The sequence below is a fragment of the Macaca thibetana genome, chromosome 5 (genome assembly GCF_024542745.1).
Source record: "Macaca thibetana thibetana isolate TM-01 chromosome 5, ASM2454274v1, whole genome shotgun sequence".
Classification (NCBI taxonomy): Eukaryota; Metazoa; Chordata; class Mammalia; order Primates; family Cercopithecidae; genus Macaca; species Macaca thibetana.
The window spans coordinates 48581396-48608918 of NC_065582.1; the positions used below are offsets into that span (position 1 = coordinate 48581396).

Here is a 27523-nt window from a genome sequence, read left to right on the forward strand (position 1 = left end):
CTTAAGCAAAGAAATCCAGGTGCTGGCAATTGAAAATCAAGACAATGTGCACTAAAATGTATGGGAGAGGCGAGTGTAATGGACAGCATCTGTTATAGACACTTTTTGATTCACAGTGTAGACTGTATCAAACAAAGGACAGGAAGGTATGTTTCAGACCTTTGAAGCTTTTTCAGAATAAGGACTCAGTTGCCGAACTCATCTTCCCATCCTATACTTGAGATCTTCCTAAAATGTATCCAATTCTAACTGCCCTAAGAAAACTGATAGAGAGAATAAAGGCCAAGAAAATTTATAGACTCTGTTCACTTACATATTAGTCTAAAAACCTTTTCATACCAATGTTTATCAGAACTCATCCCAAGAATTTATGTATCAAGTCAAAGGATATATAGCGTTTTCCACTTATTTGGAGTTTGAGCTCTGATCCTTAAGAGGCCCATTTTTTTTCTGCCAAGGTATGTCATCAAGTTCTATCCCGTTTTTGCTATTTCACATCTCAAGATATTAATACAGATTGAGTGTGCCTAATCTGAAAATCCAGAATGCAAAATGATTCAAAATTAAAAATGTTTGAGCACGGACATAACACTGCAAGTGGAAAATTCTACATCTGACCTCATGTGACAGGTCACAGTCAAAATGCAGTCACACAGCTGGACAAGGGGCTCACACCTGTAATCTCAACACTTTGGAAGGCCAAAGTGGGCAGATCACTTGAGGCAAGGAGCTCAAGACCAGCATAGTCAACGTGGAGAAACCCTGCCTCTACTAAAAATACAAAAAATTAGCTGGGCATGGTGGCACGTGCCTGTAGTCCCAGCTACTCGAGAGGCTGAGACACGAGAATCACTTGAACCTGGAAGGCGGAGGTGGCAGTGATCCAAAATTGCACCACTGCACTTCAGCCTGGTCAGCAGAGTAAGAATCTGTCTCAAAAAAAAAAAAAAAAAATGCAGTTATACAACACACAAAGTTATTCACCATCTCCAAAGGAAAGAAGATGTTCTTACCCCCTTTAGCTTCAATCTCTTTCCACCCATGCCTAGATTCCCCCCACAAGCATACCCAGGAAGGGTAATAAAATGGCACAAGTGCAGGCCAGATTCACCAATGGCAGATTCCCTGCAGTGCCCTACATGAGGCCAAGACCTACATGCATTACACACTGTGTTATTTTTGCTTGTTCTTTGCTCTATGGTATAAATATATTGTTGAAAATGTCAAAAAAGACCTGCAGTTACCTCTGTGGGTAACAATGATAAGAAAAAGAGGATGAATTTATGCTTATCTATAGTCAGAAAGCCAAGCTGTTGGAGACACTGGACAGCAGTGTAAGTATGAAATGTCCCACAGAAGAGTATGGTGTTAGAATGACTACCCCATGTGACCTGAAGAAACAGAAGGATAAATTGTTAAAGTTCTATATTGAAAGTGATGAGCAAAAGTTAATGAAAAATAGAAAAACACTGCATAAAGCTAAAAACGAAGAGCTTGAGTACGTACTGAGTGGATCTGTCAGATTCACAGTGAACACTGGCCACTTAATGGTGTGCTCATCATGAAACAAAGATCCGTCTTTGTTCACAAAAGGGAACTGTGAATATTCAACAGGCTGATTGCAGAAACTTAAGAAATAGCATTAATTTTTTTGAAGATTTGTGGTCATAAAGTTTCTGCTGATCACAAAGCAGCAGAGAAATTCATTAATAAGTTTTACAAGGTCATCACTGATGAAAATTCGATGCCAGAACAACTCTTAATGCTGATGAAACATCCCAGTTTTAACCTTATTGCCCCAGAAACACATTGACTACAGCTGATGAGATAGCCTGTACAGAAATTAAGTATGCCAAGGACAGAATCACTGCTGGGATGTGCTAATGCAGCAGGCATGCATAGTTGTAAACTTATTGTGATAGGCAAAGGCTTGTGTCCTTGATGTTTCAAGGAGTATTTCAAGGTGTTAATTTCTTATCAGTTCATTGTTGTTTTAATAAAATGGCGTGCATCACCAAGGACATCTTTTCTGACTAGTTTCACTGATTGTTCCAGTGACCCATGCTCACTACAGAGAAGCTGGACTGGATGAAGACCTGCAAGGTTTTGTTAGTCCCTAACAATTGTTCTGCTCATTCTCCAGCTGAAAAATTTCTCGCCAACAAAAAAAAAAAAAAAAAAAAGGCGGTTTGTGCCACATACTTCATTAATTCAGCCATGACCAGTGCTAGATTAAGGAAGAATAAATATAAAAACACTTTCTTGAACAGCAGACTAGCAGCAGTGAACAGAGGCATGGGTATGGAAGGTTTTCAAGAGGATGAAGGATGCCATATATGAAATTACCAATGCTTGGAACACAGTAACTAAAAATACATTTGCGCATGCCTGGCTCAACCTCTGGCCTAAAACTCTGTTCAGTGATGATGATGAATAAGGTGGTGATTTTGAAGAATTTCATATGTCAAGTGAGAAAAAGATAATGTCTGACCTCCTTGCATATGCAAAAAATATGTCTTCAGAGTCCGTCAGTAAGTTGGAAGAAGTGGATATCAAAGAAGCTTTTACTGTTGATGAGGCTCCTACTGTATATTCTTTGACCAATGGTGAAATATCCAAAATGGTTCTGAATCAAGGTGATTGTAATAATAGTTATGGTGAAGATGATGTTAACACTACAGAAAAAGTGCCTATAGATAACATAGTGAAAAACATGTGATAGGCCTATTGAAGGAGTAAGGACTAGAGCAGCATGCATTCATAACAAGATGAAATCATGTTTGTTTATGAAAATCAGTGAGAGCATTCTAAGACAAAAATCATTGTTAATGAGGCTGATGACTCTGGAGGGAACATTGCCTTCCAGCAGAATGCTTCCTCAACCTTAGAGGACCTACTTCCTGATTCCTCAACTACTTGTGATGTTCTGTGTCACCTTAAAAAATAAAATACAATGCACTATAACCTTTTAAACAAAACATGGCATCACAGGTGGAGACCAAAATCCTGCTGTTGTTTGTTGCTGCTATTTAACAGCTGATACAAGCACCTGGTGATGCTACTGTGCTGCTTAGTTACCCCAAACACATTATTTTTTCTCTGTATCAATGGTATGTCATGTTTTTTACTGTTAAGTACCTATGTGTGAATAAGTATTAAAAAATATTTCTTTTTGGTAGCATATAAATTCTAAGTCAGGAATGATGGTGGTGCCAAACAACCACAGATTGTCCAAGTGGGTGGCATAGAGAGTGACACCTTTGCTTTCTGATAGTTCAGTGTACACAAACTTTATTTCATGCAAAAAGTTACCAAAAGTATTACGTAAAATTACCTTCAGACTATTTGCATAAAGTGTATATGAAACATAAATGAATTTTGAGTTTATACTTGGGTTCTGTCACCAAGATGTCTCATTATGTATATGCAAATATTTCAAAATCTGAAAAATTCCAAAATCTGAGACACTTCTGGTCCCAATCATGTCAAATAAGGATACTCAACCTGTAGTTGGTCTTTTAACTTGACCTTAATGTTTGTTGAATTTATAGTACACGTCATCTTACCATAGGGAAAACTATATGGGGATTTCCAGCTTCTAGAAACCAAAATAGTAAACTTTAATTGGCCTTAAAAACAGGGATTTTCCAATGTTAGCTTTTAATAAAGGAATCTCTCACTTCAACTTTCAAAGACTGCTGAACATAAGTTGTTGAATACTTACACATAGAAATTATTAAGCAAGTAAAAGTAATGAAAAATTATACGGTAAATTGGGAATTTCCAGATAACTTCTGCCAGACAAATAACCAAAAATTGTTGAGAAAAGGTGTGTATTAGTCTGTTATGCTCTATAAAGAACTGCCTGAGACTGGTTATTTATAAAGGAAAGATGTTTAATTGACTCAGTGACAGTTCCATAGCACTGGGGAGGCCTCAGGAAACTTACAATCATGCAGAAGGGGAAGCAAACACATTCTTCACATGGCCGCAGGAAGGAGAAGGAGAAGAATGAGAGCTGATCGAAGGGGGAAGCCCCTTTAAAACCATCAGATCCCATAAGAACTTGCTATCACAGGAATAGTATGGGGGAAACTGCCCGCATAATTCAACTACCTCCCACCCAGCTCCTCCCACTACATGTGGAGATTATGGGAACTACAATTCAAGATGAGCTTGTCGGGGGACACAGCCAAACCATATCAAGGTGCTCCATCTGTATCTTCCTATTCCAATGGTACAGTATAATATATCATAAATATCTAGAAGTTCATTAGATCCATGATACTGTGATTGCTTTTTAATTGTAATTCTAGGTTCTTGCCATGTATTGTTAAAAATAGCCTAAAGGGGGTCAGGCATAGTGGCTCATACCTATAATCCCAACACTTTGGGAGGCCAAGGCAGTCAGATCATCTGAGGTCAGGAGTTCAAGACCACTGGCCAACATAGTGAAACCCCGTCTTCACTAAAAAGACAAAAATTAGCTGGGCATGGTGGCGCAAGCCTGTAGTCCCAGCTCCCCGGAAGGCTAAGGCAGGAGAATCGCTTGAACCCAGGAGGCAGAAGTTGCAGTGACCCAAGATCATGCCACTGCACTCCAGCCTGGGTGACAGAGGTGGGACTCCATCAAAAAAAAAAAAGAAAAAAAAGGAAATAGCCTAAAGGGGATTAATTGTGATTTTTCCCAGTAGTTCAAAGCAAAATAAAACATAATTGCGTGTTGTGTTTTATTAAGTGACTTTGAGACTAAAAATTACACAATTTTTATTTTTCACTACCTTAAGAGAGTAATATGAATTGAACCATTAATTGCTAACACAATTATTCATTTTTTACTTTGAAGATTGATTTTGCATTCATCTGCCTTCGAGTTTCCTTTCATTGACCAAAACAGGTGGAAAGTTTACCTTTTAATGTTGCAGAAATGGCAACTTGCCCAGCTTGGGCTTCATGGTCCCCAGCTATTTTCAGAGGTCCCTACAATATCCAGTGCTCTCAGTTGTCCATAAACTCATCCCTGTCCCTGGACCCCAGTGGAAACCAAGGTTAGTGTGCTCCTTCCCACTCTACTTCTTTTGGTCTAAACGCGCATTTCATATTATCTAGAATGCTTTAAGTATTTACTTGATAAATGTCGATGATAATAATAACTCTTAATATTTACTGAATGTAATCTGTGTTCTAGGTTCTTTGTGTGCATTCTTTCATTTAATCCTTACTCAGCCCTTTCGTTTTGGTACATAATACGAGAGTTGTGAAAATAATGAACCTGAAGCTTCAAGGTTTAATAAATCTTCCAGAGTCACCCAGTTAGAAGTTATGGTAAATGATTCTGCTATTTAATTTCATTTATGATACTATTATCAAGATTGAAATGCTGGGAAATTTTGGTCTCTCACAGTCTCCTATACTGTGATTCCACTAGTCTGCTCCTTAATAAGACTTACATGTACAGTTGAACCTTGAACAACAAAGGTTTGGTCTGTTTATATGCAGATCTTTTCCAATCAAATACAGGTTGAAAATAGAGTATTCCTGGGATGTGAAGCCTGCATATACAGAGAGCCTACTTTTTGTGTACACAGGTTCCTCAGGGCCAACTGCGGGCCTACTGAGTATGGGCAGATTTTGGTATATGTGGAGGTCCTGGAAGCAATTCCTTGCATACACCAAAGAATGACTATACATTGTTTTTTGTCCAAGCAAAAATTAGAATTTAAAATGTTTTATATATAAGCAGAAAGTTATTTAAGCATTATTATTTGCTCCAATAGAAACTAACTTTAATGAAAATGGAATTATTGTAAAATCAATTTAGTATTCTATGATTTGTTTCATTTCAGCCTGGACTCTAACTTATTATTTTTAACCATTTGAAATGCTCACAGAACTAGCAGTAAGTTATTTTTTAAGACTGATTTACTGAATATTTTCTAAGAAAATCCTACAGGTGAGTTTCTAAATACAATGCCTTATTCTATATTCATCACTCCCCATACAGTTATCACAAATTCATAAATAATTCTGTATTTATCACTCAATAATGTAATAAGTCAACATTCAATAATTCTTATTCTATATTCATACCACAAATTCATAAATAATTCTATACAGTTGTAGAATAGGAACGTTTACGAACTTTCAAAAAAGTATGAGTCATTGATCACCTCAAGTATAGCTGAGGAATTGACATCAATGAGATGGCTCTTGTTAGCATCTCCTTTAAATATGTTTTTAAATGCCGTAACAGTTAGCTGTAACTGTAATGACAAATCTACACTGAGAGGATCTGTTGTGAAATTACAGTGCACTTCAGGAACATCAGCATTTGACATATTTCAAGTTGCCAGCAGAGTATTGGGGGACCACAGATTAACCAGTGTTTATTCAGCAACTTAGATGAGCCTTATATATTTTGAGCTTGGAGGTCTTCTGGAGAAATCAAGTCAATTGGTTAGCTCTACAGGTTATTAATTTTGTTCCTGAATGATAAATTTTCAAACTCCTAAATTCGTCCTGTGAATTTAAGTTTTTATCCCTTGGGAACTATTTTTATTGTTCAGACTAAGACTGTCTTCCAGACGACACACTTCCCATCTTCAACAAGTATGGTAATACCATGAGTTTCAGGAAAGATACATATTTCAGCATAGTACTAACTTCTCCCTAGGGTAGAAAAGCTGATAGAACATACTTTGGAGCCATATGGAATGACTGCTTATTCATGGTCTAGGATGACTTTGGAATTGTATGTGCAAGGCAGATAGCAATAATTTAGCATAATATGGATATTCTTTTCTGAAATGTATGCAAACACTAATGGTGAATTCGAATATGAATTCAAATAAGTTGATTGAAGTAAAATTAAATTATAGACCACCTAAGGAATTGCATGGGAGTATAATGAGAGGTTCAGTGACTCTGGTTGGGAATTCAGAAGACCTGGATTCACTTTTGTGTGTGTCACTACCTGGTTATACAATATGGACGTAAAGGGCAGAAAATTCAAACCAAACTACTGTTAGCAAAATAACTGCAAAACCCAAAGGTAGACTGACTTCAGATATGGCTTGATCAAGGCTCAAGTCATGTCATCAGGTTATTTATGGCTCTCCTCCTTCACTGCCAGCTCTATTCTTAGTCTTTTGCCCTCATGGATTGAAAATGACTCTCACAACCACAGATGCTCCTGTTTAAGACCAAAAGAAGGCCTTTGCTTCGTTATAACTCAGATAAAATTCTTACGTGCCCTGCCCCTACCTGAGCAGTAGTGACTGTAACAGGTGAGGGAATCCTACTGATTGGATTAGGTCATTATGGTGGAGGGAAATTGGACTGAATTGTAACAAGAGAAGGAGGCACAGATGCAGACTGATTTGTGTATTTGGCAGTGGTAAGGCAACAGTAATGGTAGTAATAAAAGTTAACATCTATTTAGTGGGTTCTATATGGAAAGCCCTGTGCTGAGTAATTCATCGTGAATTATCTCATTTAATAATAGGACAGGATATTTGCCTCTTATGGGTATTTTTTCTCAATGACTTCTGTGGTAACATCACTGATTTAGAATGTGGGTGGGAGAGGGTGTGGGAGGTTCCGGACATAAAGGTATGAGGTCATCATTTGGACAAAGCAGGAGTGAGTCCAAAATACAGGAAAACAGGGCTATAGCAGGTGTTCATCTGGGGATAGTGATCATAAATTTTAAGTGAAAAAAAGGTGACTTGTGAGATTTTCCTCTTAGCAATGTTCACATGAAGAGGTGGAAGCATAGAAAAAGAAAATTTTGTAGGGCAGGTTCCATGGAGAAATAGAAGTGCAGGGGAGCTAAGGGTATTTTAAGAAGAGTTTATAATGATGGATCGTGGAATGTGGGCTGGTAAGGAGAGAAGGGAGGCCAGGAGATGGCTGATGGATAGAAGGTAGAGGAAAGTAATGGGGTGGGCATGACTGAGCAAAGAGATCTGGAAGAAGAGGAAGTGGCACTGGAAAATGACATCTTTGAAGTCAGCATTCCAGAGGTGGTGCACTTTCTAGTAGTGACAAGGTCCAGGATACAACAGTGGGAACATGTGTCTAGGGAGCAATGGAGGCAGTGGTCAATAGGGAGGAGAGGAGCAAGCAATGGACAGGCTTGAGTACTGGCTAGGTCATCCTCGCAAACACTGAAATTCTGATTTGAGGAAGATGAGTATTGTGAGCTAGGAGCTAAATGAGGGAAAGATGGTGGCAAGGAGAGAGGGGAAAAGGTTGTAAGTCCAAGTGGAAAGAATCTCAAAAGATGAGTGGCTTTTGAAGGAGGATGTGATGGGGATAGAAGTAATGATCTGGAGGTACAAGATAGAGCACACTCAGCAAACCGTCTTCTGGGGCTGAGGTATGTGGAATGAATGTGGCTTAATAAAAATAAATTTAATTTAAAAAATTCTTTCCTTCACCATAATGCAGAGAAATCAGTGTCTTCATAGAAAAGCCAAACCAATCAAAGCAAGAAAGTTAAGGATCAGGGAACTGAAGGGATTATTCTAAGACCAGGGCTGTTAGGGAATTTGTTAATCAGAGACTTAAATTTGAGTCACATAGAAAGGGTTTGAAAAAAGAAATTATATTGGATTCGATGATCAAATGAGGATCTGAGTGAGAACTCATGGCATAGAAGACCGGAACTTCAGCAGTGCCTCCGGCAAAAGGTACATGGGGTCATGTGAGAGGAGGGTGAGAAGCCAGTAATACTGCAGAGAGCCTGCCCTCATGGGAAGCTTCATTGGTGGTTTCTTGGTGCATGGGGCTGTCTAACATACTAAACTCTCTTCTGGATCTTCTGGAGGAACATGACTAAGACCTCCACCTCGGTTTTCCCCAGAAAATAGGACCAGGCAGAGAAACTGGTTCTGTCAGGGGAACATGAGCTCATTAGCAAGTTATCAAGAGAACTGAGGAATCCCACTGTTATTAAAGATAGTACAAAATGAGTAGATACCACCTAAGAAAGAATGGTTTAAAAATGGACCACAAATATTAAGGGACGATCCTATGCAGCAGGAACTAGAAGTTGTTTTATAAAACACATACACACACAATGGGAAATATTTAGTGTGAAAAATACAATACAGTCTTCTGTCAATCTTCCCTGGGGATTGGTTCCAGGACCACCTGCAGATACCTGCACAAACTCAAAATCTGCACAAACTCAAGTCCCATGGTCAGCTCTGCAGAATCCCCAAAAAGTTGCCTTTCATATAGCTGTGTTTCAAATCCTGCAAATACTGTATTTTATCTTTTTGTTTTTCTGAGACAAGGTCTTGCTCTGTCACTCAGCCTGGAGCACAGTGGCACAGTCATGGCTCATTGCGGGCTCGACCTACCAGGCTCAAGTCATCCTGCCACCTCAGCCTCCCAAGTAGCTGGAACCACAGGAGCATGCCACAACACCCAGCTAATTTTTGTATTTTTTGTCGAGGCAGGGTTTCAGCATGTTGTCCAGGCTGGTCTCAAACTCCTGAACTGAAGCAGTCCTCCTGCCTTGGCCTCCCAAAGTGCTGAGATTACAGGTGTGAGCCCCCATGCCCAGCCTCAAATGCTGCATTTTTTATCCACATTTGGTTGTAGATCAAAGGACCAATTATATTCATTGAAAAAAATTATTGTATTAGTGGATCCATGCAGTTCAAGCCCATGTTGATCAAGGGTCACCTGTAGTTTAAACAAAGAGCACCAAAATATGGGATAAAATATAAATGAATACAACTAAAGACAAATTTATGAGCTGGAAGATCAGCTTGAAAAATTATAAGTCACTCAGAATGAATAAAGAGATATTGTAAAGACACAATGCAATACCACTGACATCTCCCAGGATGGCTAAAATAAAATAGTGATAATACCAAGTCCTACCAGGATGCTAAGAAACTGAATCATTCATTGCTGGTGGGAATGTAAAATGGTACAGCCACTCTGGAAAACAGTTTGTCAGTTTCTTAGAACACCAAATGTTCAACTACCATACAAGCTAGCAGTTATACTCCTTTGCATTCATCCCAGAGATATGAACATTTATATTCATCCAAAAACTTGTATACTAATGTTCATAGCAGCTTTATTAATAATATCCAAAAACCAGCAATAATCCATATGTCCATCAGTTGGTGAATAATTAAACTGTGTTGTACCACAGTCTCTACCACGGAATTATACTCAGAAATCCAAAGGAATGAATTACTGATACATGCTTGTTTGTATAATAAGGACATTATGCTGAATGAGAAAAAGCAAATCTAGAGGATCACATACTATATGATTCCATTTATGTAACATTCTAGAACTGACAAAATTAATATGGAGAATATAGAAGGCTTAGGGAAGGGAAAGCGGAGAGTGAGGGAATTTATTCTTGATGGTGGAATATGTCAGTGTCTTAATTGTGTTAGTGGTTATCTGACTCTATATATGTGATAAAATTTCATAGAATTAAACACAAAGACATTTAAAAATTTTGTACATGCAAAAACTGGTGAAATCCAAATAAATTCCATAATTTAGTTAATTATATTGTGCCAATTTCCTGTTTTGATAATGTACTATAATTATATAAGATGACACCATCAGAGGAAGCTGGGACATTGGTTCATAGGACCTCCGTGTACTGTTTTCTTCTTTTTGTTTTTTGTTTTTTGGTTTTTTTTTTTTTGAAACAGAGTCTCACTTTGTCACCCAGGCTAGAGTGCAGTGGTGCAATCTTGGCTCACTGCAACCTCCATCTCCCGGGTTCAAGCAGTTCTCCTGCCTCAGCCTCCCAAGTAGCTGGGATTACAGGCACGCGCCACCATCCCTGGCTAATTTTTGTATTTTTAGTAAAGACGAAATTTCACCATGTTGGTCAGGCTGGTCTTGAACTCCTGACTGCAGGTGATCTGCCCACCTTGGCCTCCCAAAATGCTGGGATTACGGGCATGAGCCACCATGCCTGGCATGTTTATACCACTTGTTATTAGTCTATAATTATTTCAAACTACAGTTTTTTTTAATTGGGAAGGGTATAAGAAATATGGAGGAAGAAGAGGAAGTGCTACCCCAACAGGATAATAGGAATCACAGGAGAGAAAAAATTTAGGAGGAAATACTGTAATAAAATGTGAGGAAAAATGTTTCAGAATTAAAGATAAAATGAAATACCTCAGTTTGAAAATGTACATGTATTACAAATATAACTGAGTTCGCTCATAAATAGACATTGTGACATTGTCAAGACATTGTGAATTATCAATTCTTAGTGAAAGTAAGTAAACCACAGATTACTTACTTATTTTACTGCTGTTGAATAATTTATTTCTTTCCAGTTTTTTCATTTTCCTAGCTTTATTGATGTATGATTGACAACATTAATTGTATATATTTATTCTCATCACTTACTTTTCTTGTTTGTATCAGGCAATAGAGATGGTAGGGAGGTACAGTCTGCATTTGTCAATATGGATTCCCCTCTGTAACTTCTGAGAAGAGTCCTGAACGGACTAATTTTAGTAACATAATTATCTTGTCTTTTATACATGGTCATGTGATACCCCAAATAATGATAGTGTGTGCTCTTCTTTCCAAAACTTAGCAGTCCAATTTCTTTGTCTCTTTGCACCAAGTATAACTTCTTACAATGTTGGCTCATCCTGTCTTATTCACGATTTTAGCTGAAAAACTTCTAGTGCTTTTCCCCCATTTAATGGAATATTTCTCAATGATCCTTATTATCACATTAAAGAAATTTCCTTTTATTACTCATAAAAAGAATCAGGAATGTGTTCAGTCCTCAACAGATGGGTTCATTCTCCATGAAGCTGGCTGCTCATGTCTCTCCATCTGAAGTCAAAAGGAAGGGAGAGAAGGGACCTGGAGAGCACATACTCAGTTCTTTTGTAGATAAGTTCCTGGAGTGGCAAGTATCATCTGTACTCAAACCTCGATGACCAAATACCAATCACATACCACACCCAGCTGCCGGGGAGCCTTTTCACTGTACAGCCTGTGCCTAGCTAAAACATTCATACTGTAGAAGGAAGAAAGGCCAAATGTTGGAGGACAACTAGCTATGTAATATAATTATATGCCTTATTCCTTTAATTTGTTAATGTACTAAAATGTACTAATATATTTTCTAATATTAAATCATCTTCACATTCCTGGAATAAATCCCATTTGGTCATGAAGATTTTTTTTACTGTATTGTTGGATTCTGTTTATGAGTACTGTCTTAGGATTTTTGCATCTGTGTTTATTAAAAATATACTTGGTGATGCAAAAAGTAGTAATTACCCTTTACATTTATATGGTATTTTGCAGTTTTTAAAATAATTTCATACACATTCCTTTTGAGAATAAATGATCAACAAGAGAGGACTCTAGTTTTGAAAAAGTAGATATTAAGTGTGCAAATAGATAATATCTACAAATGGGACAATATAAGGTGGGTTTTTTTTTCCCACCTAAGTTCTAGAGGGCCAACAGTGAGACTGAGATTGAAGTAAAGATTAATGGAGCGAAAAGAATACAAGAGGTTGAAAAAGAAGTTTTGATCAAATGAACCCAGGGAGAGATGCTGTCAATCTCCAGGGTCCCTGGGAAGAATGGGATTGCAGGCTTTGTGAAATGTCTAGCACTGCACTGGTATTCTAGATATTTTATTAATACAATGTCTAAACAACCTGGTTTGAATTTACAAGTAAAGGCTTTCCTAGTTATTAAACATTATTTGACTTTGTGAACTTCTGTTTTGATTCCTTTTTGATCTGCATATACCAAATTAGATCCTGGCAATGGAGCCCTCTCATGGGAAAAGGAAGCACTAAAAATACAGGATGCTTCTCTGCTGTCGTCTGGCAGCCAGGTCATACGTGTCCTGGTCACACATTTTCTCCCTGACTGTAGAGCTTTTCCAGAGCACACGATAATTACATAATAGCAACCTCTCACCACTCACAAGTATAAAGTGCCTTTGGGAGGAAAATAGTAGGCTGATATAATTTTGCAAAAAGAGGCACTCTGTGTTACAATAAATAGAATTGCCCAAGTAGCAGGACCTCTTTGTAGGTTTTCCCATACCAAATATGCTATTTGTTAACTTCTTTTCCCTGGGCCTTGGAATGTCATAGATGCGTAGTAGCTACTTAAGGCAGCATTGAACTCTGAGATCACTGTGCTGGGCTTGCACCACTCCCCCTAGCGCCACCCATTTTTCTTCTTCCCTGCCTCACACACACCCACAGAAGCAAAGCATATCCTAGTATACTTGGGAGAACCTGCTGGCTTCTCCCTTACACTGTAGCTGCAGATTCCAAAATGAAGCAAAGATCAGGGAATTTGATACTTGTATCAGTGCACATGCCTCAGTTGAACAATATAGATCCTGGAGGAGCATTTTGCCCTGGATTTTGTGCATTGATCAGAATAAGATAATTCATCCAAATCCACTTTGCTTTGTATCTTTTTTTGGACACCCTAGATACCTAAATTCTTAGTGACTGTTTCTATTAGGATAAATACATATCCCTAGTATCACTTTTTACCATGCACAATAGACTAAAGCACACCAGAGTAATCTCCCAAAATCTCATGTGTTTTTACCAAGATGAACTCTAGAAATGTATTATGAATACTGAAAATGAATAAGGTTGAAGTTCGGATGAAGAGGCCCTCCTCACTGCCATTTGTACTGCTTGTCTTTCTGAGTAGATGTTATATGTCATGAGGGCACAGCAGTGGCACGGACAACACAAGCAGTGTAACTAAGCACTGAAGTTTAAAATAAATGCTTTAAAATAGTTAATTATACTTTACCCTACAGGAAGAGAAAATGTTTTCTGAAGTCCCTGAAAATGGATGATGAGTAGTTTAAAGCTTTTTGGAGATTCAAAATTTGGTTGCCTATTTTTAAAGTGCTGAACTGGGGTTTAAAACAAGCTGTCCACGTCCAGAAGCCAACTCTGTTAGACTCTAGTTTCCTAAGTATAAGTAATTAATGGGAATATTGTAGGGAGGGAAATAGTGAAGGAAGAATTAGGCTACCAGATAGTAAATATGTTAAAGCTATACAACTAAAACAGCCTGCTACAGGTTCAGCAAAACATAGGTCAACCTCACAGCAAGAGCAAAAAAGTGCAAAATTGACCCGAATATATCTGACAATTTAAAGGAAAAAATTGCATCCTAATCTTCCTTCTTTCTGCTTATCACATGGTAAGAATTCAATAAATATTGTTACTGAATCGCAGATTGTTCAAGACTTAAATGCAAAAAGTAAAGCTATAATAAGGTTTTGAGAAGGTATTTTAGATGAGTATTTCTTTAATCTTGGGTGGAAAAGAGTTTTCTAAAGAGTATCAAAACTGGAAGCCATAAAGGAATATATTAGTGAAATCTGACTACTAAAAAATGTAAGTCTGGGCGTGGTGGCTCAGGCCTGTTATCCCAGCACCTGGGGAAGCCAAGGCAGGCGGATCACTTGAGCTCAGAAGTTCAAGATCAGCCTGGCCAGTATGGTGAAACTCTGTCTCTACTGAAAATACAAAAATTAACCAGGCATGATGGCGTACGCCTGTGGTCCCAGCTACTTGGGAGGCTGAGGCCTCTAAGAATTACTTCAATCTGGGAGGCAGAGGTTGCAGTAAGCCAAGATCATGCCTCTGCACTCCAGCCTGGGTGACAGAGCAAGATTCTGTCTCAAAAAAAAAAAAAAAAAAAAAAAAAAAAGAATGTAAAACTTGCGCATTTCTGAACATCCAAAGCCTCATAAATAACCCCAAGATCCCATCCCGAGAAAAAAGTACTTCTAGAGCTTTAAGTAAACATGCCAAAATAATATAAATAAGGGAATAAATGAAATGAGAGATTATTATTCTACATTACTTCAGTGACTCTAAATAGCTGCAGCACCAGGATGAGCCTCACTAGGCCAGATTAGTTCAATATACAAAGATCATGCTTCTTTAGAGACAAAAACCAGTCAGCAGCCTTAATCCCCCACACAGCCTCAGACCACATGCAGCCATTAACCAAAGTAAAAATGAAAAGGAAAGGTGCGTCAAAATTGCCAGTAAATTCTTCAGAGTTGAAAATCGAGCCACCAGTTTCAGTTATTCCCAGAAATAACAACCAGACCCACGCTGTGGCTTTATGATTTTACAATTGGATTTGCAAAAGTTTTAGAAATTTTTTAAATATATAATTGATATAGCATACACAGACACTTTAATATGTAGTTTTAAAGTATTTGTTCAGCCTAAGTGAAACACCATCAAGGAATTTAAGATTGAAAACCTGCACGGAGATCAAGGTCAAAGGAAAGCCCTAAGTAACATTCTAAGAAACTTGCAACAGCCTGAGCAAATGTAACCTGGTAGTTCCATCTAACTGACCTCAACATGTGAATACAGCCAGTGTTAAGCAGCTGTAGTGGAGTTTAATTTTGCCCTTAATCTACAACATGCCTGTTGCAAATTTCCTCCCTTTAATTTGTAGTCACTCCAGGTAATGGGATATTTCCATGTGGATGTGAGACCTCTGTGCCCTAATCATCTTGCATCTTTCTCCCTAGATTTGAATTGGGGTGATTCCTGAGAACATACCCTAATGAAATTAATATGATGATAATATCATACAAGATTCAAATGAACCCAGTTCAGTATGATATTACTGAAGAACCTGTTGTAGGGACCCCAGAACTCCTCCCCAAGAGGCTTCACTTCACACAGTGTCATGATGTGTAAGGACAATGACCCATATATATAAAAGTGGCCCAAGAAAAAAATGGCGCTTTTGCTCCAAGCTGTCTAATAACTGAGGCAGCCATGGTGGGAGTATCTGAGTGGAAGTGAAACAATCCTGGAATTATCTGTACTGCTTCCACCTTCTCTTTGCTTGGTATGTGGCTTGTGGTTCAATGGAAACATTGTACCACACTTCTCTTTGCTTGGTACACCGTTCAGTGGAAACATGCTGTTTCCATTGAAGTAGGTAAAATAAGCAGAAAGTAGTTCTGGGACCATAATTTCATGTTGGCAAATCATATTAGAGCTCCTTAAGAAATATTCTCTTTTGGTTGCTTGGGTACTCACTATAGGAGAAAATTACCTCAGAAATATTATAGAGAGATCTATAGTTGAATATTCATAGTGTGGGGAAAAGAGAGCTCTCATCTCAGGTGGCATAATGCAGGACACTTTACCCTTTTGTCATGAAATGCAAAGTCCCGTTCCCATCCTCAGGGAATCTGTGGAGTGCAACATAGAACTGGGCTGGTTGGGAAGGGTCCACCTTTCTTTACCAGACCTGGGGTCAATGCTTTGGAGAGTTGAAAAGGGCATAGCATGATTATGACTTCACTGGTACTAAAATCATCATGAATTCATTTTAGGTTCTTTTTTCACATATAAAACAGCAGCTGAAGAAAGCTACGTAACTGAAGAAAGAGAAAATTTGACTTGGTTTCTAACTATTAGATCTTCTTAGCTCAGCACAGAATTCTCAAAAGTACTGTCCTTATTTGGTTTCATGTGACTGTGTCCACACATCTCACTGGGATCCCCCGCATCTTATGTCCTAACCTTTATTGCCGCTTCCTGCCCCTCTCGCCACAGGTGTAGAAGACATCGTGGCCATAATGATTCCTGAGCCAAAAGGGAAGGAGATAGTAAGCCTGCTGGAAAGAAACATCACCGTGACCATGTACATCACCATCGGAACCCGGAACTTGCAGAAATATGTGAGCCGCACTTCGGTTGTGTTTGTCTCCATCTCCTTCATTGTCCTGATGATCATTTCCCTCGCATGGCTCGTCTTTTATTACATCCAGAGGTTTCGATATGCAAATGCCAGGGATAGGAACCAGGTGAGTAGCAAAAAGTTAAAAAAACTTTTAAAAATCGTTACAAAAATGTTATATATGATTGTATAAACAACTTTGAACATGACAGAAAATACCAAGCCAAAACCAAAACACCCCCACTCACGATATACACTGTTAACATTTGCTGTATCATTTTTCAGATATTATCCAAATATACCTATTTTGATGTTTTACTGTATTTTTGTGTAAAATGGAGGTGATTTGTCCCACATTCCCATTGCTTATGTTTTTGACATTTATTTATGCACATAATGAAGGGAACAAAAGGAAGCGCTAATAGTGTGAAGATAATTTGGAAAGAGCCAAGATTTCCTCCTTGTGAACCGAAGGAAAAAAAAGAGATAAAAACTAAAACCTATTTTAAATAGCAATTAAACATATCATGTATACCCATGGTACAAAATGCAAAAAAGTATCACATGGCATATAATGAAAAGTAATTGCCTTCCCATGTGTGTCTCTCAGCTACCCAGTTCCTCTCCCTGGAGTATCTTCCAGGAATTTTCTATGCACTTATAAACACACATGCCCATATATTTTATAAAAACAACAACAACAAATGATAGCACCCCTTCTCTCTCACTTCATCTTGCAGATTAATTCACATCTATACATAAGCCAAGCTTCCTTCTCATTTCTAATGACTGCATAGCATTCCATTGTATGTGTCACATCTATTTAACCAGCACCTATTAATGGACATGTTAAGAAAACACGTACACATGACACTTCGTACATTTCTAAGTATATCTACAAGGTAAAATCCTGGAAGTTTAGTTGCTAGGGCAATGGCATATACATTTTGGACTATGATAGATACTGCCACATGGTCTGCCAAAAAATGTTGAATCAATTTACACTTTAACCAACTGTATATGAAAATTACTGCTTCCCCATATCCTGACCAAAAGAATGTTATAGCTTTTTTTGTTGTTACTGATTTGGTAGGTTAAAAATTGTACCACATTTTTCTTATTACAAGTAACATTGAACATCTTTTCAAGTACAATAGAAAAAGTGAATATTTTTGGTGAAATGTCTACTTTTATTATTTGACTTCTTTTCAATTGAGTTGTCATTTTGTTATTAATGTGTATAAACTCTTTATTAGTCAAGGAAATTAACCATTTTTTGTAGGATAGTATTCACCTCCCCATCCCTCAGCTTGTCATTGCCTTTTATTTTATCTGTGGTGCTTCTTGCCATGCAGAAATTTTTGGTTTTTACAGAGCTACATTTATTATCTTTTTTTCTTGAGATGGAGTCTCACTCACTCTGTCACCCAGGCTGGAGTCCAGTGGCACGATCTTGGCTCACTGCAACCTTCGCCTCCTGGGTTCAAGAGATTCTCGTGCCTTAGCCTCCCAAGCAGTTAGGATTACAGGTGTACACCACCATGCCTGGCTAATTTTTGTTTTTTCAGTAGAGGTGGGTTTTCACTATGTTGGCCAGGCTAGTCTCAAACTCCTGACCTCAAGTGATCTTCCTACCTCAGCCTCCCAAAGTGCTGGGATTACAGGTGTGAGCCACTACACCTGGTGTATTAATCTTTTTTTAAAAAAATAAATTTTATTGTGCATAGTTGAAGTTTACCACATGATGTTTGGGGAGTCATACAGACAGTAAAATGGTTAATATAGTAAAGCAAATTGACATATCTGTTGTCTCACATAGTTTTTTGATGACAAGAGCAGGTAAAATCTACTTATTTAATAGAAATTTCTAATACAATTTTTTAGCTGTAGTCATTGTACATTAGATCTCTAGACTTGCTCATCATACATTCCGCTACTTTGTATCCTTTGACCTACATTTCCCCATTTTCTCTCTACTCCCCCCGCCCAGTAACCACTGGTTCATTCTCTATCTCTGGACATTTGACCTTTCTTAAAAATTAGGTTGAATATATAGGTGAGATCATTCAGTATTTTTCTTTCTGTGTCTGGCTTATTTTACTTAACATGATGTCCTCCAGGCCCATCCATGTTGTGGCAAATGTCAGGATGTCCCTTGTTGAGGATAAACACTAATAATCCATTGTATATGTGTATGTATATACATTTTCTTTATCCGTTCATCCTTCACTGGACATATGGACACTTAGGATGCTTCCCTATCTTGGCTATTGTGAGTAATGCCACAATTAACATGGGAGTGCAGATATCTCTCCAAGGTGGTGATTTTATCTCCCTCGGGTATATACCCAGAAGAGGGATTGGTGAATCTTTTTTTTTTTTTTTTTTTTTTTTGAGACGGAGTCTCGCTCTGTCGCCCAGGCTGGAGTGCAGTGGCCGGATCTCAGCTCACTGCAAGCTCCGCCTCCCAGGTTTACGCCATTCTCCTGCCTCAGCCTCCCAAGTAGCTGGGACTACAGGCGCCCGCCACCTCGCCCGGCTAGTTTTTTTGTATTTTTTAGTAGAGACGGGGTTTCACTGTATTAGCCAGGATGGTCTCAATCTCCTGACCTCGTGATCCGCCCGTCTGGGCCTCCCAAAGTGCTGGGATTACAGGCTTGAGCCACCGCGCCCGGCCTGGATTGGTGAATCTTAAATGGTAGTTCTGTTTTTTATTTCTTTAGGAACCTCCATACTGTTTTCCCTAATGGCTGCGCCCACCTACATTCCCACCAACAGTGTACTAGGATTCCTTTTTCTCCATACCCTCACCAACACTTGTTAGCTCTTGTTTTTTGGATGATAGCAATCCTAACAGGTGTGAGGTGTGATCTCATAGTGGTTTTAGTATTTCCATAATAAGATTTTCTATAGACCAAGACTACTGAAAAGCATTCATGTTTTCAGCCTCTATTTTTTAAATTTCTTTTTTGTCATTAAATCTTTAATCTGTAGAGAACTTATTTCAGTGTAAAGAATGAAGTAGAGAGCCGACATTATTTTTTTCAGATGGCCTATCGTTTTTGTAACTGGCATTTATTGAATAATTAATCTTTCCCCCTCTCATATGCAGTATCCCCATTTCACATCTATTAAATACCCATATGTACTTGCTTCTATTTCCATGCTCTCTAAACTGTACCATGAATCTAGGTCTCTATTCATACTGCAGCACCATCTTGTATTAGTACTCTAGAGTTATAATGTCTCACGGCTGTTCATGCTGTTTTCTTTATTGCTCTATTTTTATTCTTTTCATGTTTGTTTTTGTATGAATTTAGAATCATTATATGAGTTTCTAAACTTATAGGATAATTTAGGGGAAATTTGTAACTTTATGATGTTGAATCTTCCTATTCAAATATAATATGTTTTCCCCTTATTCAACTCTTCTTTTTATTCCCAGTAGCATTTTTCAGTATTTATTAATCTTGTACAGTTTTCTTCAGTTTAGTTTTAGGTATTTAATCATTATGTTACTATTATAATTTAAATTCATTTTTTCATATTGGAAACTTTGGATTGTTGTATATTTTGTATATTATTAATAGCCTCCTTGTTATAACCCTAATTATAATAATGTATAGCATTTATTATATGCTGCAGGCATGTCCTAAGAGCTCTCTTGCTCTATTTACCTACTTTCGCCTTAATAGATAGTAGCCCCATAATAAATAAGTTTATTGTCCTCATTTTACGGCATTGGAAGTAAGCACAGAGAGTTTAAGTAATTTGCCCAAGGTCACATAGCTGGTTACTAATAGAGCCAGCAATTGAACTAGCAGCAGGACTCCAGAGTCCATGCCCTTAACCGCTACTTTGTAGTATTTGTGATTATTTATATTAGTGTTGCAGAACTATATTAATAATGCCCACAATCAGGGGTAACTTACCGCTTTCAAATGCTAGACATCCTGTTTTTTCTGTTATCTAATTTCATTGATTGGAATCTCCAGAATAATCTAAAGTAATCATGGTTACAGTGAACATATTTCTCTTCATTGTGTATTTAATGGGAACTTCCTCAATTTAATGGGATTGTTTTTGTCATTTCTTCATTTTCTTATTTTCCCATGTAGTCTTCTAGGTTGAGATATATAGTTTATCATGTTATAAAATATATAATGTCAGAAGTATCAACTTAGTTCTATCTTACTAAGAATTTTGTAATCAAGAATGGATGTTTGATTTTAGCAAATGCCTTTCCAATGGCCATAGTCTAAGTTTTCTCTTTAGATCTATTCAAATAAATGGATGATATTAATGGATTTCCATTATGATCAATCCTGAATTTCTACTATATACTATTCCTCTAATGTTTTTGAGATTATATTTGCTAGTGTTTATTATATTATTTTTTGCCTTTATATTCATATATGAAATCTGTTCATAGTTTACATTTTTATTATGTTTAATGATTATACTGTCTTCTAAGAAGAATTTACAAACTTTTCTCCATTTTCTGTAATCTAGAACTGTGGTGTCCAACATGGTAGTCACTAGCCATGTGTGGCTATTTACATTTAAATTAATTGTAATGAAATAAACTTTAAAATTCTGTTCCTCAGTTACTTGCCACATTTCATGTGGCCACCATATGGCAGTGCATGTATAGGACCTTTTTATCATTGCAGAAATTCTTACTGGTAACACTGCACTCAAGCATTTTAAATAGCACTGGAATTAGCTGATTCTTAAAGTATTGGTAGAAATTTTCTGTAAGTTACTGAGGTCTAAGTTCGTGAATGTTTTAGGAGACAACTGTTCTTTTTCTGTTAATTTTATCACAAATTCTCTGCTTAAATTTTCTGTAGCTTCTGGGACAATTTTTGAAAACATTTTTATTGCTTTTATCTGAGTCTCAAAATGATACATGCTTACTTCAATAAATTTAACAATCATAGAGAAACCGTGAAAAAGACAAGTTATCCACTACCCCACAAAATTGTTAACATGTGAGTATATTACCTTTCAGGTATTTTTAATTCTCTCTATATATAGTGAGTGCATTTTCATTACGTGTATATCTAGATATGCAGGAGACACAAACATATCCATATATGTTTTATGTTCTGCCTTTTATTGAATAGTGAGTATATCCCTCTATCATTAAATAATTTTCAAAAACATGATTTTTATGGCTACATAGTAATGAAGTTCCACTGCTTACACAAAATGGGAAACTTAATTTCTTTATTCATTGTTTTTCTAAACTAAATGGAATATACCTTTCTATTATGGTCACAGTGAGGATTAAATGGATTAATATGTATTACTTTTAAAGCTACTGAGCCTGGCACTAATCATTCAATCAGCACTCAATGAATTGTATCCTTTATTACTATCATATAGATTCTTTGATGACTGCTTACAAATTCAATTTTGCCACTTTCATTAAGTATTCTGGAATTTAAATGGATGGAATCCCAAACACAAGGCAATGAAAATGAGATGTAGAACTAACATGCTTCAGTTGGTTCATATAGGGTTATATATGAGAAACTTATATGTGTGTATGTGTTATATACATAAAACATATATATCATATATGTCATTTTCATTATTTGTGTGTGTATATATATGTCCTATATATGCGCATATGCACTGCCATATGGCGGCCACATGAAATGTGGCTAGTAACTGAGGAACAGAATTTTAAATTTTATTTTGTTACAATTAACTTAAATAGCCACACATGGCTAGTGACTACTATGTTGGAAACCACAGCTGTAGAATGAAGAAAATGGAGAAAAGTTTGCGAACTCTTCTTAGAAAACGGTATAATCATTATCTAAACACAATAAAAATGTAAACTATATGTGTTCTTCATATGTATTCATATATACGCGCGTGTGTGTGTGTGTGTGTGTGTGTGTAGAGAGAGAGAGAGAGAGAGAGAGATGTTAATCAGACAATGATATTAGAAATGGCATCCCTGTATTTTTGGTCCTGTAGATAATTGGAGTAATTATTAGGCAGTAAAGATATGGGTGAAATATTAAGCTTGAATTAGTTGAGTAATGACTTCAATCATTATGTTACTGTGTGCAGGTAGATCTAGCTTGCATGTGTATCCAGACACATGCATACTGTGAGGTATATGAAAAACAAATTGAAAGGTAATGGTATGAAAGTGGTTCATGGGGTTTAAATTTTTATTATCCTCCCATTTTATTAACGTTCCTTGAATTGTAGGATGCTACCATAGGGTCACTCAGTGAATTGTGATCATGTTAAAAGTTAACGCTACTTCCTGATCAAATGGACACTATACTTTAGCCCTTTGATGGGTGGAATAACATTTAATTTCCCTTAGAAAAATATTTCTCCTTTAATGGTCAGTATTCCACCCATTCAACAGAAAGTTATAGCTGTGCAGGCCATAGCTATAATAAGCATCAGGTTAACTTAAACCATTTATTTTTATTAAAGCATTATTGGCCTTCAGAAGGAGTGACTTTCAGGTTAGATGAAGGCTCACAGCCTGAAATGGAACATCAAAGGCATTTATTTTACATTGTCGAAGTATCCAACTATTCCGGTATATGAAAGAGAGACTGACCTTGAATTAGCCAGATGAGCACCTCAGTCTCTGCTTGGCTTTGTGCAGATCACAATTAAAAGAAAGCCACCAGCATCTTACATAATCATGGCCAGTTTCATGTCACATCTACCTGGAGAAGATCATTTCAATGCAGTTTCCCATGAAGTAATATTTGCTAAAGTTCTTCACAGTAGAAGCCTCCCAGCAAGGTCTTTTAGATGGTAACATGGAGAATAAGGGCTACGACTAAAAGTGGAGAGGAAGATTTGGCTGGTATACCATGTTTCTTAAAGATTTAACCAAGTTAAATCTGGTATAGGGCAATAGCTAAAGATACCAACTTTGCAGTCAGATGGGTCTCAATTCAAATCTTTGCTCTAATAATTCCTAGTGGTGTGACTTTTCACAAGTTACTTCACTTGTCTATGCCCAGGCTTCCCCACATGTAAGGCCAGCCCCATAGACTTGATGTGAGGATTGAATGAGAAAATATTCATGACATATTATTAGAGGGTTGGTAAATGGGTCACGTTTATTGGATAAAGCGTGCTTGGAAAATATATTCCCCACCTTACCCTCACTACCATACAAATAGTAAATAGCTCAATTCTTACATACCTCACATATAGTTTAGTCTACAGATGACCTTTTTTGCTCTATTGACACAATTTGAAACCAAATGGAATCTTCCATCTTTACCCCAGAGTCAGGGAAAAGCTCTCTGAACCCTATCCTTTGGGGTTTTTATTGAGGTTTCATCATGTAGGCATGACTGATTAAATTATTGGCCATTGGTGATCAACTCAGCCTTCAGCCCCTCTTCCCTCCTAAGGGCAGGGTTAGGAGTGAGGGAATCTGAAAATTCCAACCCTCTAATCACAAGATTGGTTCCCCAAGCATCCAGACCTTTTTCTTAGGAACGTTCCAAAGTTACCTCATTAACATAAGCTCAGGTGTGGTTGAAAAGGATTTCTTATGAATTACAAAAACTGCCCTTTCACCTTTATCACTCTCATCACTTAGGAAATTACAAGGATTTTAGGAGTTCTAGCTGGGAGCTGGGATGAAGATCAAAATATAGATAGTCCTTATTATATATCACAGTATCACACAGCCGAATTATTAATAGCTCCCCAATTTACTCTCAGAATTGTTCCAGTTTGGATGATAAGTTCTATGGTTACCATATGTGTGAGAGAAAGAAAGGAATCAAGAAAAGAATCAAGGACACATTTAGGTCAACTCTCATGGTGTTTACTGGAACAGGAAAGATGGAAAAAGTAGAGATCCAAAGGGCTAGAGTATCAAGAATTTGGATTTGACAATGCTAAATTTAGAAGCCTTTTGGATATTGAAGCAGAGATGCCAGGTAGGTATTTTGATGTGTAAGTCTGGAGCTCAGGAAAGAAGACAGGGATGGGGGTACTAATGTGGGGGTCATCAGAATACAGATGACATTTAAATTGTCAGGACAGGAGGAGCTCACTTGGGGAGAGGGTATTGCAGAAGAGCTCTGGAGCCTGAGCCTGAGATACTCTAATATAGCCTCACCTTTACCCCAGCCTGTCTCCTACAATCATCATTTTATGTTAGTTTCCTTTCTTCCCAATTCTTACCACTGTCTGAAATTTTTCTCTCCTTGCGTTACACCTTGCCTTCGCAGTGCACAATGACACTCTGAGGGAAGTGAAACAAGGAGGCTGATTTGCAGAGACCAAGGACAGCCTCACACGCCATGTGGAGCCATTGCTTCCCTGGTCAAGGTTAAGTGTTCCACAGCCATCCTCTTCACTCGCGATTCTTGTTTCTCCTGGTAGCCCCATCATCTTTTCTTGAGACCATTTTCCTTTGGAGACCTTGGTCTGTCAGATGGCCTATATGTGCCTGAGTCCAGTGACTGATTATTTCAAGCTCTCTCTGCACAGAGCTCAGGGAGGTGAATGGACTCCTCATTCCCATTCAAGCACTGTGACACTTAAGAGCATGTGGATTAGGATGCAGCTCTACTCAGAGCACACACAGCACATTTAGGGAGCTAATTTCCTGATGTCATATTCCAGCCCAGTGGAATCTTATCTCTAACCAAGCCCACAATACTCTTTAACATAATCCGACATAAACGTCACACCCCCAGGCAGCTAGATGGGGGTCAAGGTTGGGGTTTTAGGAGCTGGGACCACATAAAAGTTATATCTAACAATGGTTTTGGTGCAAAGTAGAATCAGAGTCTTGGGCAGGCCAGGGTTATAAGGCAAGAGGACAACCCAGGGTATTAAGTGCATAGGACCATGTGGAGTTCGGAGCCAGATTTATCATAAAATGGGAACAGTGGTCGAGCAAGGCAGAACAAAGCAGGCCAGGTTGGGAGAGGAAGCTGAGGGAATGGTTCTCAGGTGAAGGAAACCTTTTATATCAGACTCTCTACCTGTTAAAAGAGCAGGTAGAAGCCCTGATGGCATGGAAAGAGAAGTTGCAAACCACAACCCACTTGTCAAAGAAGGAAAGGCCCAATAATGATTAGAAAAAAATATTTTACTGGCCATTTAACACATGTCATGATGACTTTTAAATACCATGACAGATCTCTCTCTCCTCACCAGCCCTGATCATGCCCCTGGATGAGTACTTTAAGAAAATAGCCCATCGATGCCACCAGTGTGTGGGCTTCTACACCGTGTAGACTGGACACCTCTCAGGTCAGCCCTGAGAACCCATGTGCCAGAGGGTTGCAGAGAGGAAACCACAGTCATGGGAACTGGGAGGCAGAAGACACCTGGCTGTAATTTCACTCAAGTATTTGAGAATGCTGATTGCCTGATCCTAGAATTATAGTTTTTAGAAGTTAAAAGAACAGTCAATAGAATGAATTTGGGAGAGAGAAATGTAAAGTGATTTTCTTTTCAAGGGCATGCAGCCAGATTGATGATTGCAAGTCAAAGTGTTTTCCACCAGATGAAGCCACCTCAATGGCATTGAGGTGCAGAGACCTAACCCATGGGACAGGTTGCCAGTCTTTGCCTCAGTCATAGCTGTAAAATGAGCAACTCCTGATCATTCAATACTGAGCGCCAGCCCTTTCCGGCTTTAGAAGCAAGGCTGTCATGTTAAGTCCTTCCTAATAAAGTTATCCCTCAGTATCCATGAGGAATTGGTCCAGGACCCCCCTCCTACCCATGGATACCAAAGTCCACAGTCCCTTATATGAAATGGCATATTATTTGCATATAACACATCCTCCCATATACTTTAAATCATCTCTTATTTACTTATATTACCTAATTACTTCTAGTACCTAATGTAAACACTATGTAAATAGTGGTTATGCTGTGTTTTTTTATTTGTATTATTTTGTTGTATTGTTATCTTTTTTTGGTTTTTTCCCCCAAATGTGTTTAATCCATTATTGGTCGAATCTGCCATACAGAAAGTTGGCTGTGTCTAGTTTAAGACTCCTCACCTTAAGGGGCTTCCCAGAGAATGCTAAGGATTCATCTCCATTCTGCCCATCTAATGACCTACGATCTTGTGACCTCTTCTTGACCTTTGAGTTGGGAGGCCAGATTCATGACAGACTCCTGATCCTGAATACCAGTGTACACTATGGACAGTTCTCCTCTCCCCACCAGAAGGCCAAGGATCCCCTCATTCCCTAGAGGTGCCACTTCTGCTGCCATTCACTGATTCTTACCCTACTTATGAAAACCCTGCAGGATGGCAAGGCAAACAGCAAGCAGTGTTCCTGCCATGGCCATGGTGGGTATCCCTGTCTTCTGTGATGTTGGAATATTGTCTCACTATCTGCTAGGACATCTCATCTCAGACACAAGGACTGGATCTGTGACTTGAAAAACACACAACTCCTAATAAATGGTAGCTTATTCAAATATGGACAGATCAGATAAACTAAGTAGGGATCTTTTTTGGTTTTCATAAACAATATTGCCTTTGAGGCTAATCCAAGGAAACCAGATCTGTTTTGATTTGCTTTATTTTTATTTGAGGCCTGGTAATGACATTCAGCAAAGTTTTCCTGAAAGATTTCTCTCTTCCTGAGAATAATTTTTCCTATTATTTACATGTACATGGCCCGTGTGCCTTTGATTTCTTTTGCACGCCTTGCATATTGATACTTAAACTGCGTTGGAATAAAAGAAGTAATGAAATTTAAAATAAACATGAACTTCACAAAGA

At 38.0% G+C, this 27523-nt stretch overlaps 1 protein-coding gene across 3 annotated transcripts in view; it reads left to right on the top strand.

Annotated features, from left to right (window-relative positions):
• Positions 1-27523, top strand: part of RNF150 (ring finger protein 150) — a 280009-nt gene that overhangs the window by 162804 nt on the left and 89682 nt on the right. For all 3 annotated transcript variants that reach the window (XM_050790237.1, XM_050790240.1, XM_050790238.1), the window contains exon 2: positions 16626-16876. In XM_050790237.1, the coding sequence (XP_050646194.1) occupies positions 16626-16876 (251 nt within the window). The remainder of the gene's footprint in view (positions 1-16625; positions 16877-27523) is intronic.